This window comes from Mus pahari, chromosome 23 (assembly GCF_900095145.1).
Source record: "Mus pahari chromosome 23, PAHARI_EIJ_v1.1, whole genome shotgun sequence".
NCBI lineage: Eukaryota > Metazoa > Chordata > Mammalia > Rodentia > Muridae > Mus > Mus pahari.
Window position 1 is genome coordinate 37,805,836 of NC_034612.1, and position 16,963 is coordinate 37,822,798.

The window sequence follows — 16,963 nt, forward strand, 5'->3', positions numbered from 1 at the left end:
AGGGGAAGGGGAAGGGGAAGGGGAAGGGGAAGGGAGGGGAGGGGAGGGGAGGATACCATGAGGTACAGTTGAGTCCAGCTCAAAGAGTGTTGTCCAATGTTCAGAGTTGCTCAGTGTCCAGCCACAGCACAACACAAACACATACACACAAACATACACACATACACACTCTCACACACATACATATACACACACAAACATATGCATATACACTTACATACATACACACAAACATACACATTCTCTCTCACACGCACATATACACATAAACATACACATACTCTTTTTTACACATATACATATACACATAAACATACACATATGCACACTCACACATACTCTCACACACATATATATACATACATACATCTACACACACAAACATCATATACGCTCATATATAATCTCACATACACACTCACACACATATACACATACACACATAAATATATGCATACATTCACACATAACACTCATAAACATATACACACATAGACATATACACTCACATATACTTATGTAAACATATCTACACCTACATATACAAACACGCATAAACATACACATGTACACTTGCACACTGTACAAGGACTCAACCTTGAAAATCAACCCCAGACTAAAAGCTGCCTCTACCAAAGGCCTTTGAACATCTGTCTTCCCACAGATGCGTTGGCTTTTCATTCTAATCCCCGAAAACAAAACCTATTGCCTTTTCTTGAATCCCAAGACTTCCCTAGTCAGGCTATTTTAGGAAAATGTTGGGGAGAGGGCCGATTTTGAGGTCAAGAAAAACACATTTGAATTCCAGCCTGACTGAGCCACACAGTGTGTGGCTCTCAGCAAGTTATCCAATTATTCCCCCAGCCTCAGGGTTCCGTCAAAGCTGAAAGCGCCGGTGTTGGATGGTTACCAAGAAGCCTGCATGCTCCAAGCCCGCAGAGGAGTCGTCCCTCTGAATCCGAATCTCTTCCTCTTCCCCTTCTAGGGGACAGAATGAGCATCCACCCTTCCTCCGGCACACAGAGCATTTACCTTCATGTATAATATACTTCTGGCCATGCCCCGCTTCACCCCTAGGAAGCACCAAGTCTCTTCGGGTGTAGGATGTAGAGATTGCTTGCCGGAGGACCATAGGATTCCTGGATACTGTCAGAGGGTAGCCCTGGCTTTTACTCCAGACCCTCTCCATGAGAGCTTTGCACCCTCGGCCCATGACTCTCTGCATTTTGGGAGGACATGTCATACCATGTTCATAATGGCTTTCGGGGATCCTATTCTGATATCCGGGTGAGTTCTTGGTTATCCACAATAAGAAAGGCCGCAGGGAGAAATGTCTGCCTTAATCGAGATCTTAGCAGTGTCTTCAACACACGGTAGTGAAATCTCCCAGGGTCACTTTAAGATGGAGTAGCGGTGGCTTCTCACATTCCTTGAGGATGGCAAAACTCCAAGGACAGACTGACCAGGGCAGCCCAGAGAAAACAAACACCACCTCCCGGACCCCATGAAGGCTCTTTCTCCTTTACTTTTCAGTCGGGTTGCGACACACCAAGAGGGGATTCGGGGACTGACAACTCCAGTCAGCTGGGTTCAGAAAACTCCAGCTTTCCCTACTGGAGACAGCCATCCAGTTCCCAAAGCCTGGTGTACCGAGGAGAGCTCCTGTTTCCACTTGGCACCAATGTGGTGGCAATAAAGGTGGAACCATGACTTCGCCATACTGTTCTGTCAGTAGAAATCACTCAGTGCCGTGAGCGCCATGCCTAACTCTGGGACCCAGTGAGATGTGTAATTGAAAGCGCCTGACAGCTGTGTCGCTTCACACACACACACACACACACACACACACACACACACACACACACACACACACAGAGCTTCTCTGTCTCTACAGAAGAGGGTCAAGGGTCAAGGTTCCATGGGCTAAGACTTCAAGAAGCTACAGAGCTGCAGAGCACGGTGGTGCTCTTAATCCCAGCACTAGGGAGGCAAAGGCAGGCAGATCTCTCTGATTTTGAGGCCAGCCTGGTCTACAGCATTGAGTTCCAGGACAGCCAGGGTGATACAGTGAGGCCAGGTGAGGAGGAGGAAGAGGAGGAGGAGGAGGAGGAGGAGGAGGAGGAGCAGCAGCAGCAGCAGCAGCAGCAGCCGCCGCTGCCGCCTCCGCCTCCGCCACCGCCACCACCGCCACCACAGAGCTGCTAACACTCAGCCTCCAGGACCAGCTGGCTCCCTCATTGGAATCACAATCATCCTAAGAGGCTGCTCTGCCAACTCTGCGTGCCAGGCTAACCCTGGCCTGTGTGTCATGAACAAGCTTTATGAATGGGAACCCCCGTCCCATAGGTCAGAATCGCATCTTGCCCAAGCCCCGTCGTAAGGGCCAAGACATTTTTTTTTTAGCACTCATTATTATTTATCAGCTCCTTTAATTTTCTGGGCCAAACTCTAGCCAAGACGGAAAAGCAAAGTGGAAGTGTCAAATGGTGTTGCCCCTCCCCTCAGAAGCCGCCAGCCGCCGCCTCCCCAGCCCAGGAATCTGGGCCAGGTCTAGCTTGGAGCAATAGAATGTGACAGCGTGATGTAGGAATTCCAAAACGCAGGCCTTCAGACACCTGGCAGACACCGTACAATCAACTGCAGGAAAGCTCCTGCCTCCGTGTGAGAAAGTCCCGGCTGTACCACTGAGGGAGGAAAGGCCACACACACGGGAGGGGACCCCAGTACCAAGTTTTCAGGGAAACTGCTTGGACTGTGGCTGTTCAAGAGACTCAGGAGGGAGCTAAAGGAAACTACCAGCAGAGGGCCCAGAAGTCTAACCTGCAGCACACTGAGATGTACCCAACTGACATGGGCCACCAAGTGTGGGGACCGCTTGCTATGATTCCATAGATGGAAGATACAAACAGCTATTGGCCTCCACCCTGCAGAAACAAGGGGCTGGGCACTCTGTGTCTGAAGATAACGGCACCACTCATGGTCACGTCGAGCACCGGAGAAGAATCCCTAGTGTTCTCAAGGAAAGGGACGCTGCTTGGGTTTTAGTGTCTCGCAAGGAGAATTCGAACGTCACGTCCCCACCACGCAGTGACTTTGGACAATGCGGATCCGACCATCGCTGCATGTCAGCATTATTCTCTAGCAGGTCCAGAAGTCAGTCATCCAAGACAAGGGCGCTGACCCCAGCCAGGGGGACAGAGAAGGGGAGTCTCCATGGTAAAGCAAACCGTCAGTGAGTCTTCAGAGAGCATCTTGCAGGGCCCACTGGAACGGCATGGGATTAGACCGATGTGCTCCGGGTGCCCTGGGCAGGCTTATAATTTGACCACGACCAGTGATGAGCTAGGAAATGGGGGGGCTGAATGCCACGGGAAGGAAGATGGGGTTAGGGGACACTGTTGGCTGTGTTGTCTAAATTGACATTCAATTCTGGCTTCTAGCTCCTGCCGTCCAACCATCAAGAGCACCCCAGCTCTTAGAAGGCAAATTGATTTAGACACATTGGCTGGACACATCCCGTGGCGTTGCCCTTGTTGTCCAGGTATTTCCGCTATCAAAATCCACTGATGAATACTTTCTGGTGGGAATCCTATGAAACTGTTTCCTCCCCCCCCCCACCCCGCCCCAGTCTAGACAAGATCTATGTAGTGTCTATTCCAGATTATCACTGGGGAGTTGCCTCCCATGTGCCCGGGTCCTGATAATGAGCCCTAGGGCCGTGGTCCCCAAGGAAGCCAGGTATATCAGCCTCACCCAGAACTTGTTAGAAAAGCAAACAGTCAGGGGTGGAGGAGATGGCTCAGGCGGCAAAACGCTCCCCTGCACAATCCCGAGGACTTTAATCAAAGCGCTCTAAACCGCTGAGCCATCTCTCCAGCCCTAATGTCGCTTGTGGTTATCTCAGCTGGCTATTGGAATCCTCTTGTGATTTAAAATGATCAGTGCTTGTGTCCCACCAAAAACATGGAGCAAGTTAGTTAGGGGTGCTGAGACAGTAAGAGAATTCTTAGGGCTCCTCAATTTGACTAATAGACAACCCAGGCTGAGGACCAGGGCTGTGCAGTTACAAAGATTCTCTAGCAATCCTTTGGCAGGCTAAGCCCTCATCAGGGTTTTTCTGGAAGTGGTCTCGAATTTGAGTGGTTGATTTTATATTTGCGTATAATGAGAGCCAAGGGTTTTTGGTCAAACCAGGTTCACTCGAGGCCTCTTTCAACAAAAGAATCTGGTCATTGTTAGAGCTTTGCCTCTGTAGACTACATGGGTGGGTCTGTGGCTTGAAAGGAAACCCCATGTAGACCCCACCCATGCAATGGAAGGACAGACCTGCTGACCTGTGCCTGGGAGCAATGTGAATATCTGTGGAAAGACTCTAAAGGGCTGGCCAGGACGGCGCCACAGCAAGGCCAGGCAGAACACAGAGGCAAAACACACCAGCCTCCCAGCAGAGGGAGAACAGGGGGTCTGGCAGCCACAGAACCAGGCAGCGATCCCACCGCTTTGCAGCCAAACATTCTAGAAAATGGTATGGAGCACCGCTGGTGTTCATTCCAGTGTTTGGAAGCGAATGCCTCGCAGAGCTTTGTTTCTTGTTAAAGCTTTGCTAGTTAATGCTGTTCTTATCATTCTCCACCAAATCCATGTTTTTTCTAAGACATCAATCATTTGATTAGTTATGGCTTCCTCAGGCTGACATTTATCTGCTTTGACTGGAGGGCCAAGCTAAGCCTGAGTCTGTGTAGAGATTAGGAATAGGATACAGGAGTCCCACTGGCCATCAGACCTAAGTGGGAGCCAGGAAAGGCTTGTGGCTACCCTGACCTTTGTCTCTTAACCACACAGCCAAAGGCCATCACTAGAGTATAAGGGCAGAGAAATCAGACCCTGGTACTGGAGATGACCACAAATCCCTTACTAAGTCCATGTTTCCCCATTTTGAATGTGACAATAAGCAGCACCTAGGGATTTTGAAAATGACCAACTCTGATATACTGTGTGTGTGTGTGTGTGTGTGTGTGTGTGTGTGTGTGTGTGTATGTTCGTGAACGCATGCACAACACATACACTGATACTGTTGGCTATAGAACATATATTAACAAGAGTGCTAGAGTGTGTTGTGAGCATGTACAGGATTGGGGTAGAGTAGAGAAAGGGACCAACTTGAGCTCAGACCATAGATATAGATCTTTTTTTTTTTTTTAATTCAGTGATGGAGGCTAGAGAGGTGTTCAGAGGTTAAGAGCACTAGCTGCTCTTCCAGAGGACCCAGGTTCCACTCCTAACACCCACCAAGTGGCTCACAACCCTCTGTAACTTCCCTTTCAGGGTCTTTGACACTCTCACACAGATATACACACAGGTAAAACACCAGCGCACATGAAATAAAAGTAAATATATAAATATATAAGCAAAGAAATAAGTTCAGAGATTATAGTTTTATTTTCAGCTATTGACTGGTTCTTTCCTTGCGTTTAAGGTTTTAATCTAAAAACTTGATATGTGGGGGCTGGAGAGATGGCTCAGTGGTTCAGAGCACTGGCTGTTCTTCCAGAGGTCCTGAGTTCACNTGCCAGCAACCACATGGTGGCTCACAACCATCTATAATGAAGTCTGATGCCCTTTTCTGGTGCGAGTGAAGACAGAACACTCATACATTAAGTAAGTAGAAAAGTCTTTTTTTAAAAAATGGTGTGCATGTGTCTGCGTGCCAGCCCTGTATGGGGATACTTTCAGAAGACTAGAAGAAAGAACTGGATTTTCGGGAGCCGGAGGTGCCCCAACATGGGTACTGGAACTGAACTCTGGTCTCTGGGAGAACAACTGTTCTTAGTCACTGAGTCATCTCTCTAGCCCTTAATTTTCTTTAAATCGTTAACTGAGAAAGCCACATGCTTATGGGGTAAGGTGTGATGTCCCACATGCGTACAGCTATCGGGAACAATCTCATTAAGTAATCCCAGAGGCTCTGAGGGCAGGCAAGAACACATGAACAAACAAGAATTAAAGCATACCTGACTCTAAGAGGTTTCCTTGAGAGGGCTGTGTGGTGACCCTACTCACTTGTCCTCCACAGCAACATTTCTGAAGAACTTAGACACAGGCTCTTCCCCAAAGAGGAAGGGCACAGGCAGCAAACATAGAAACGATGCAGGTGAGAGCAACCACAGGACTGCGAGGAGAAGCCCCCTGTCTAGTGCTACCAGGAGGAGCTGCCCTGCTGCCCTGGGTTTCTCTGGTAGGGAGGGAGGAATTAAGAAGGAGGCCAATGATCTCAGAGGTGGCCCAGACCTAAGAAGGAAGGGCAGAGTTAACATAGGTGGATCAGAAGGTGGAGGGACCAAATGACAGATTAAAGCAGCACCATAAAGCACAGCTATTCCAAAGAGGGAGCTCAAGGGCTCACAAAGAAAAATCTTCTTATAAATATGTTCACAGGCTACTAAGCAGCTATGGTTTCTAAGTTTGTTTGTTTGTTTGATTTTTATTTTTTTGATTTTTTTTGATTTTTGTCTTTTTGTTGTGTTGTGTTTTATTTTGTTGTGTTGTGTTGTGTTTTGTTTATGAGTCAGGGTTTTTCTGTGGAGGCCTGGCTGTCTCGGAACTCACTCTGTAATCCAGGCTGGCCTTGAACTCACAAGAGATCGGCCTGCCTCTACCTTCTGAGTGCTGAGAGCAGAAATGTGTACCATGGGACATTGAGGTTCTAAATGTAACGCCTTCTCCCATGAGCTTTAATAGAAGACAATCTCATAGTTAGATAAGGAGATGTTGGGAAGGTAGCTCTATGGTAGAGCCTTTGTTGAGCTACTGAGGTGTTAGATTTGATCCCCAGCACCACAAAATACTACTACTAACTACTACTACTAACACTACTAACTACTACTACTAACACTAACTAACTACTACGACTACTACTATTACTACTACTATTACTACTACTACTACAAATGTGAGTAGATATCATGGTTTAGGAAAGATGGATAGAAGTGCTCAGTCAATGAATATCTGCATCTCCCTCCCCACTTTGTCCGTGTGGAGGAAATACAGTAGAAATGTGGACAGCGGATTGACCTTCAGGGGGGTCATCCTGAGTCTGCCCCTGGCCAACATGGGAGCTGAGAAAAATATCACAAAACCCGCTCTTTCCACTTTCAAACCTGAGCCCCCATGGAACTCTTGCAACAAACGTGTGTGTGTGTGTGTGTGTGTGTGTGTGTGTGTGTGTGTGAGAGAGAGAGAGAGAGAGAGAGAGAGAGAGAGAGAGAGAGAGAGAGAGAGAGAGAAGATCGATGAGTCTCCCTCCCTCCGGAGGAGCTTGACATGGAAGACAGAGGCAGGAATCAGAAATGGTCTTCAAGCATCCAGGTTTGCAAAGGCGGATGGGAAATGCCCAGAAATTCTTGACATCCCCCCCCCACATCCGGCCAGCAACAATGCAGGAAACCTAGCTCACTATCTTCAGCAGACTGAGTAGAACCGTTTCCTTAATGAACACCCCCACACACCCCCGACAGGGCTGCATGCTACGTCAGAGCCTTCTCTCTCCAGTTCCCTCAAATACTCCATTCCTCCCATTTCCTTCCCTTCCTTCGGTCTGGAATAAGGTCCAGCAATTTAATCATCAGCGTGCAGCATCCCAGGAACCACTGGATTCGGCCTCCGCGGCAGTCCTGGAAAGCGCCTGGCAGGGGCCCCGTCTTTCCTCAGGAGCCACTCTGCTCTGTTAAGCTAAATCCAACACAATACGGTTTTTTTTTTTCTTTCAGCTGCTCATGATATAATACATTTTTACTTAAAATAAAGAGAGCCCGCTGTGATCTTCAAATATCCTCTTCCTCTTTGCACAGTATCAAGGACATTGAAAAATGGTTCTCAGCCTTCGATGACTGCTCAGCACCTAATGTGTGCCACCAACCACACAGCACCTAGTGTGTGCTGAGCCAAACCCTGCTCACTAGTTCCCAGCTTCTTGAATTCTCCTTTTATCCCCAGGCTCACTCTCACACACAATTAAAAGTACCACAGAGACCACTTGTTCTGTTACTTGCATTCTCTTAGCTTTACAGCACAAGCCAGGGTAAAGATTAGCCACAATTCTGTTGTGTTACACCACATAATTTCCCTCCAGGGAACCACTTTTCTGAAGGGAAGGGCAGCAAGTGTCACTATAAAGCCTTTTTTTTTGGGGGGGGGCATATGTATCACTTCAAATTCTATATTATACACATTCAAGGATTCAGAAATGTCCTCATAGGTTTGGAGAGGAAAAAAAAAAAATGTAACGACTTGGTTGGTCTTTTAGAAGTCACAAAAAAAAAAAAAAAAAAATAGGTTTAATTATTAAATAAGAGGTTTACTAGCTTTGTTGTAATCTGGAACAGTTTTAGAACATTGCTGGTTTTTTTTTTAAAAAAAAAAAAAAAACAACCCAAAACTAATAAAGATTAATTTTTTTAAGCAAGAAATATGGGGTAGGGGGTTAAAGTGATATCCTCAGTATGGGTGACTTAGCCTCTGTCACAGCTACACATTCTGCTGAGAAAGAAAAAGGCCCAAGCTAGTGATGTAGTGGCTGAGGCATCTGGGATGGCATCCTCCATCAGTTCACCCCTGCACCCCCTGCAATGCAAAAGGAAGCCCACTAAAGACTAACTGCATGGTCTGGTACATTCTACCAGAGAGAAAGATGAAGTGTGACCGGGACGGCAGCGGCAGCAGCCTGGCCCATCAGCTAGGGCGTCAAAGGGCTTAGCACCCATTAACATGCATGAGAATGGCAGGGAGCCAGGAAAACGGAAGGACCCCCATCTGTTCGCTTTGTGGAATTCCTTCACTGAATCTTATATTTGAAAAGGAGCCTTCGGAAGTCAACCATAGTTTTAGGCCAGGTGGTGGCCTGCCTAATCCCAGCACTGAGGAGGCAGGGGCCAGCCTGGTCTACAGAGTGAGTTCCAGGACAGCCAGGGCTACACAGAGAAACTCTTGCATAGAGAAAACAGATAGACAGACAAAAAAAACCAAACCAAAACAAAACAAAATCAACTGTATCTTCCAATTTCTCCATTTTTAAAAGAAAAATGCCAATTGGGATCATTTAAAAAGAAACCATATAGCCTATTAAAGACTTTTCAACCAGAAAAAAAAATAATAATGCTGCACTAGTAATTTTTTTTTAAATAGAAAGCCTAGTTCACAGTTTATCTGCAAGATGATTGATAAGTTGGAAAACAACATGGACTCATAAGAGTCCCAAATAATGACCATTTAAAATATGCAATTTTTGGAAAAGCACAACTGTGTAAGCCTTGGAGAAAAAAAATAGAAATCACTATGTAAAACTATATATAAGAAATGCATCCTATTCACTTTGGGGATGGGTATTATTATTAACTATTATTTATTGAGAAAGGGATTCCCTGTGTGGTTCAGGCTGACTTTAATTGACTCCATAGCCAATGTCCACTCTTGGTTAGAACTCACCACCCTTCTGCCTTAGGCCTTGAGTTCTCAGGATACAGACAGGGCCCTCACACCTGGCTGCTACTATTTGCATAATTTTTATTTTAACTCAGAGTTACTATTGGGAATAGCATACACACACCCCAAGCCCACGATGTAAGTATTTCTAATTAGTTCTACCAAACTCTAAATGTCAGCTGCTTAAAAGAAAAGTAAGAGAGGACAGGAAAGGGGGAGAGGGAAGGAGGAAGTGAGGGGGAAGGGGAGAGAGAGAGACAGAGACAGAGACAGAGAGACAGAGAGGAGACATCGCAAGAGAGCACACTGGTGTGGAGCTAATCAAGGGTGTGGAGCTAAACAAGAGTGGTGTCTTAAGCCTTGAACAGGAGACTGGACTTTTATAGAAACAGTGGTCTCGATAGCTACAGAGGGGACAGCTAAGTATGGTAGTTAGGGCGTTGGTAACTAATAAATATGGAGGCTAGAACACCTGATGGGGCTCAGCGCCTGACTAGTGGCTCAGAGCGACTCCATACACATTCCTGAACTGCTTCAATCTGCCTCCACTGTTCGCATACACAGATAAAATTACGCTTAGCTAAAACCAACCATGCTTTAAAATTAAAAAGTAAAGAGACATGTATCAAGCAGAAAATCCAATAAAACTCCCGTTTTCCCCTCTGTAACTTAAGGGTTTGCAGTATTTTTTTTTTAAAGCTAGCTTTGCCTTTATATAATAAACCTGTATTTAAACACTCTAAGTGATTGTTATTTCCGTATAAGCAGCTCTTCAAAAACATTTGTGAAATAGAAAATACAATAACTCGTTTAATATCATTATTTTAGAACCTAACCGCCTATGTCGGGTTCTGGCTTTGCCATTTCAGTCTGTTTTAATTATAAACCCCTGTCCATTACTTTGAAACGAAGTACAATCTTCGAATTTCAAAAGGCTCATTTTTACTGTCTTTTAAAACCTTGCTGCTTTTCTTTCTGGGGCCACTACTATTCAACCTGACTCTTTATTTTCTATTTTCTTTCCCAACCATGCTGCTTTAAAAAAAGACGCTCTGGTATGCCTCTCTGCGCAAAGGGACCTCACAGAACCCTTCGCCCCTCCCGTCTGCAGACCTGGAGTTAGAGTTCCCGAGGTCCCTCCAGCTTTTTGACCCCTGGATGACGACGGTCTCCACATTAAATCCTCCTAAAAATCTGCCGGTCCCTGATCGGTCCCCCGCGTTTTTCGTGTCCCCTGCGTTTTTCATATGCCAGAGAACGCTGATTTAGGAGGTGCGCATACTTCACCTACTCCTTAAACCACAGCTTTCGGAATAAATTGTCAGGTGGTTTTGTATTGTTTTCTTCTAGATTCATAACCTAAAGGTAGGGCTTAAAATTCTAAAACTTGAAGACTGGACCCTAGGCTGCCGGGTCGCTTTGAGTCACTCACTCACTCGGACGACCTGGACCGCACACCCGCCCCGCACCGCGGAGGCCCCAACCGGGAGACGGCGCTCAGCGAACTGCGGGGAAGAAACCCGCAGACTGTACGTTTCCCAGCTTCCTCCGGACGGACCCAAGCGGGTACGGGAATCAGAGCTGGCCCTTCTCTGGGCTTCACCTACTTGCTGCGGGCCCAGGACCCCTCCCAATTTCGTCCTCCTTTGCTCTGGTGGAGCGAGCTCATCGCTCACGATCCCTCCTCTGTTCAACCCCGGGCAGCCTCTCTGACTTGCTCTGGATGCCGAAAGGTCCACCGGTGTGGTGATCTGCACTCCCAGAGCCTAAGGAGCGAGCGCCTTCCCAGGAGTCCGGCAGGGGACTAGCGGCTGGGGCTACACCCGGCAGGCAATCTGGCTCTGACCCCAGCGTGGAGCTAAGGAGAGTCTAAGCGATGATGCCAACTTCCAGCGGCGCCCACTGGGGGAGGGGGGGGAAAGACGTGTGTCCCGAGGCGTACCCGCTGCTACAAGTGTCCCGGGCTCCCGCCGGAGCTCGCTTCCCGGGTTGCAGACTCGCTTCCCCGGACCACCCCGTGACTGCCCATCCCCGCCGAACTCCAACTCGTGGTCCCTGGCGCGCCTCACCTGTGAGAAGCAGACACCCGAGCAGCGCGCAAGGCAAGACCGCGGTGTCCCAGCAGCTGACCATGGTGAGCGCGACGCGGCCTTCTGGCCCGGTGCCCGTGCTCTCTGAGGCCGACGGCGCAGCCGCCCGAGCCGGTCCCCTCCTGCTTCTGCTTGGCGCCGCGAGAGTCCTTCTCCGCGCCTGCAGCCGAGGGAGGTGGAATGGGGGGGATCCTCGCCGTCCCGCGTCCGCTAGCCGCTGCGATTGAGTCCCGGAGCCCGCTCCGAGCAGCCGCCACCACCACTAGCTCTACCTCCGGGGAGTGTCCACCACCGCGCTCCGAGCCTCCCGAGGACCTCGCTGAAGCGCAGCCGAGGGCGGGGGCGATTTATAACCTTTCCCCCAGCCCACTTCCTACCCCGGCACCTCCTTCCAGTGACGTCAAGGGGTCCCCCACCCCTCATCCGCCTCCCCACCTACCCTCTTCTTCCTCCCAGAGGGGCGGGAGCCGGCGAGGGCGGGTGGCCTGGGGGTCGGAGCGCGCGTGCGGTGGCGCTAGGCGCGCGGGTCCCCGGGCAGGTTCGCAGGTTCAGGGTCCTTGCTCCGTGCCCTGCAGCCCCCGCCCCTCCTGCCCATCGCTCTCAGGAAATCCTTGCCCAGCTCCCTCCACCGGGCTTACTCAGCTCTGGTGACCGCCCGAAACTGAGGAGGGGACCAGCTAAGTGCACCGCCCTGCCCCCGGGGCGGGAAGTCTTATCCTAGGGAAGCTGGCCGCGCCTCCCGCGACGGTGTCCCTGGCACCGAGGAACGAGGCGCAGTCGAGCCCTCTCCCGAGCGGTCCCGCCGGTCCCTGACCCCGCCAGACTGTTGCCAGGCGGCGAAGGAAGGCGCCAGAGACCCTCCGCTTAAGGCACTTGGACCCGGAGCGTCCGAGGGAACCGGACGCCTTGCCAGGCACCTTCGGAAAGAGCGCGGGGCCGCGCGGGTCCCAAGGGAGGGAGTCTGTGTCTTTTTCGGCTGCATTAATGCACCCGCCCAAGCCATTTCCTCAACCCTCTGCTTCCTAGAAGCAAAACAAGGAATAACATGTTACCTTTTTTAAAAAAGCCAAGGCGTGAGACACGCTCCTGCAACTTGTAAGGGCCAAGAACTTGAACTCTAGGTCTGAAACGCTGGATGGAAAACAAATCTTTTTGGTGGAAGCTGGCTAGCCAAGATGACTGACTCGAATGTTCTTGGAACAAAAAAAAGGGGGGGGGTGAAATTAACTTGAGACACTAGATCATTTATGATGACACTAATTCCACGTTGTTCCTCAATTATGCATCCATTAACTGGAAGGCTGAAGTCGTCCGGGCCTCCCCGGAGCAGCCCAGTCTTGTCGCTGTAAATACTGCAGGTTTGAAAAATAGCCTCATTGGAACCTGCCAGATACCCGTGATAAAATGGCTCCTAAATGGGACCAGAGGCTTTTCCTGAAGGACTAGACCTCCGGTAGGGAAGGTTGCGCAACCTGAGTTGCCTCATTCCTAAGAGTCTAGGCCACCCCCCACCCCCCACCCCCGCAGCTCTACTAGGGCACCGGGAGCCTCTGAGCCAGGGCAAGCGAGATTCCTCTCTCCTCCGTGGTTTAGCAGAAGGGAAAGGCCGCAGCTCACCTGCGGACTCCCCCAGCCAATTCTGATTTCTCTACAGGCCTCCACTAGGGTCAAGTACTCCTGCGCTCTACCTCCGGCGCCTCCAATTGCTCTCCAATCAGGAATCACGCGGGATAGCCCGCACTAGGTAGTTCTAATTCTCCCAGCTGAATGAATCTCCGGCCGCAGACGATCTGAGACACACCCACACGGTCAAAACTGTCTGTCTCCCCGAAGAGCTCTCGTAACGCCCACGCATCTTCCAGGCGGTCCGCTCAGCACCTTTAAGCAGCCGCAGGTGTTTGGGCTGGGGAGAGCTTCCCAATTGGAAACCCATCTGCTGAGGCTGGAGGGGCTGCGCTGAGCAGGCCAACAGACAGATCAAGAAACCAAGACACACTAAGTGGAGGAGGTGTAACGATTCTGGAGGGGTATGAAGCCCACCAGGAACACGGGCATGGCTACTGTAGGGGAAGACCAGCGAGGGGAACTACCAACTTGGGGGAAGTGTCCTGTGTACAGTCCCCAAAGATTTAGTTTAATGCGTTGTTTTCAAAAGGCATTTTGATGTCTTTAAAAATATTCACGGAGATCCTTATGAGTTTGTTGCCAGAAATGATCCCTCAATGACTTTATTGAAGCCAGACAGGTATTTGACCGACAGCCAAAACCATCTATAACTTAAGCTGTGCATTAACAATGCTAAAATATCGCTCAATTATCTAAGATTAATGGCCTCGTGATTGAATGTAGCTAAGGTTTATATGCTGTAGTCTTTGATACGTTCCTCCAACTCTTGAAAAGTCCCGGACTTTTAATTACAGCCAACAACTCCCACACCAATATTTCTTTTGTAGGTTGCATTGGTTATTATTATTATATTGTTATTATTATTAAGAATTTTAAAATGATACAAACTGTTTCGTTGGCCATTTCAACTTCACTTTGATATGGACAATAAAGGGCTAAGACCCTTTCCCCAAAAGTGGTAACAAAGTTGAATAATGGGCTACAGTAGGACTCTTCAACCAAATCAGTCATGAAAGAGGTTTTCTAGATACCACTGATGGGAAAGATCAAATTCAACACACTAGGTATGTGTGAAAGGCTATTTGCAGCAGATTATCTGCTTGCTTCCTGCCCACGTACAAAAGAACGTTTCATCTCCTGCTTGCCTAGCAAAACCAGACACTCTCTCCTCTTATCAGCCACATTCTCTCCAAGTTTCTCTCTTGCCCCTATTCAGGAACACACTGTTGTCCAGCCAGTGACTTAAATATTCAAGACTGAATAAGAGGGTTGGAGAATCAATAAGAGTGACAGGAGGGGAACCCAGAGCTGATCTACAGGAGGAGGAGGAGGAAGAGGAGGCAGCAGAGTGACATTAAGCTTGGTTGTTGAAGAAAAATCCTTGTTGACACACAACACAGAACTTGTTTACACGAAGCTGATGATCTTGTCAAATCCTTATGCATTGTTGGAAGAAAAACAAGCAAACAAGCCTCCTATGACATCTTGGGCCAGTGAGGCTCCTTGGTGAGTGCCCCAGACCCATTGGTACAGTTTTACTGACCAGAAATGAATCAACATGTTAGAACAGCAAGAGGGTCTTATTTGGACTGGAGAGATGGCTCAGGGGTTAAGAGCACTGACTGCTCTTCCAAAGTTCAAATCCCAGCAACCACATGGTGACTCACAACCATCTGCAATGAGATCTGATGCCCTCTTCTGGGGTGTCTGAAGACGGCTGCAGTGTATTTACAGTAATAGATGATTTTTTTAAGAGTCTTGTTTATTTCAGCCACCCAAGTCCTAGGGTGTACAGTTCAGCAGCAGACCATGGGACGTCTAATATGCACAGGGCCCCTAGATTTGGTTCCAAGTCCTGTAGGCAGAGGAGCAGAGGGAGGTCCTTCTGCTTAGCCACTGAGCCAGGCCCAGAACTCCTGTTCTAAGTGCCTCTTCGCTGCTCTGACAACCTCTCAAGGACATTGACTAACCACTCGCGAACACCATTTCATCTCCAGGCTCTCTGTCCATGTCTCCTTGACCACTGCTTAAATGGCATGTTCTAGAAATTGCTCCCAGCTTCCCTTGGAAGATTCCATCTTCTTAACGTCCCCGCAGGTGACATAGACCCAGGACGGACCAAGTGTTTGTGACGTGATCAGCCAGAGAATTGGAAATCCACTGAGTGGCAAAATGAGAGGCCAAAATAGTTAGGCTTAGTGTTAGGGAAACAGGCAATGGCTGCTATCCCGAGAGGGCCATAGGGGTCTCAGCCAGGAGGGACTTCTGCAAGAGACCTAGCTAAAGGTGTCCACGACTGCTTCATCCCTCCCCTCAAAGTTCAGGGTTCTGGTTTTGTCTTATAGACAGGGTCTCACTATGTAACCCTAGCTGCCTCTAATTCACTAGGTAGGCCAGGCTGGCCTAGAACTCACAGAGATCTGCCTGCCTCTGCCTCTCCAGTGTTGGGATTTAAAAACACGAATGAATTAAACACCACCATGCCTAGCCAAGATTGATTGATTAAACATACTCACTTATGTTTAACTAGAGAGAGAACACGTGTCCTGTGCGTCCGTTCAGGTACACACGGGAAGTTAAGTTTATCTCCCAAGCATGGAGAAAAGCCTATGGAAAGTTCAAGAAATGAGCAAAGAGGGCTAGACATCCAGATGGCCAGTACACTGGGTGGACAAAAGCTGCGGAAATGAGCCCCCATCCCCCCCACACACACACACACACACGAGTACATCATCGGCTTCTGCTTGTCCAGGACACTCTTGCTCCTGCCTTTCCTGGCCCAGGTTGGCACTGTTAGTGTTGATACGATCTTTGGACTTTTTCCAGGATCTTCTTTTGAAGCCCAGCTCTGGACTCCAGCTTGCTTTGTTCTGCCTGTTCCCAAGAGCCATGATAGGCCAACTGTCAATGTAAGATCAAAGCAGTCTCCTCCATAGACACCTTCATAGCTAGGTCTCTTGCAGAACTTCTACTGGCTGAGACCCCTATGGCTCTCTCAGGATAGCAATTGCCCATTGCCCTGACCCTAGCCCTAAGCCTGTCTCTGTGGCTCATGCCAGACCCTCATCTGCAGACCCCCATCACGTTCCTGCCTTCTGTCAGCACATCTGATGGCCTGCTGAACTCTTTTAGCCTCTGATTTAACCATTCGATGGATTGCTACTTCTCGCCATCAGGACCACAGGCTATTTGCTTCAGACTCATGTGCCCTGGGTGTGTAATCAACTTTTCGTTTTCTTGCTTTAAAATCGTTAACTAGGGATACAGCAGAATACATCAGTGAGAGAGTGAGTCCACGAGAGGCCTGTGGAAGTTTTGCAAATCATGGAATGACAGCTCATTCTTTTGTGCCTCTGTTCCCAGGCATAGGTTCAGCAGGTAAACCCATAAATCATGCGTCACTGCGTCTTATTTGGAAACAATGAGCTCACAAGAGAGAGCTAGACCACCAGGGTTTACTCAAGGCCATCTAGAAAAAGAAAAGAAAACAACAATAGCAGCAACAACAATAACAACAAACTAGCCTGGTAGTGGTAGCACACACCTTTAATTCTACCACTTGGGAGGTAGAGGCAAGTGGATCTCTGAGTTCCAGGACAGCCGAGCATGGTGCTGAGACAATCCCAGCACTTGGAGAGCAGAGGTGGTGGATCTCTGTGAGTTCGAGGCCAGCCTGGTCTACAGAGTGAGTCCATTATATATATATCCAGGGCTACACAGAAAAACCCTGTCTTTAAAAAACAAACAAGCAAGCAAGCAAAGTGAAAGGG

At 48.7% G+C, this 16,963-nt stretch overlaps 1 protein-coding gene across 1 annotated transcript in view; it reads right to left on the minus strand.

Annotated features, from left to right (window-relative positions):
• Flt1 (fms related tyrosine kinase 1) overlaps positions 1-11,937 on the minus strand; it is a 169,772-nt gene extending 157,835 nt beyond the window's left edge. Inside the window, exon 1 of the mRNA XM_021222701.2 lies at positions 11,547-11,937. Coding sequence (XP_021078360.1) covers positions 11,547-11,610 — 64 coding nt within the window. The 5' untranslated portion in view covers positions 11,611-11,937. The remainder of the gene's footprint in view (positions 1-11,546) is intronic.
• Positions 11,938-16,963: the final 5,026 nt, after the last annotated feature.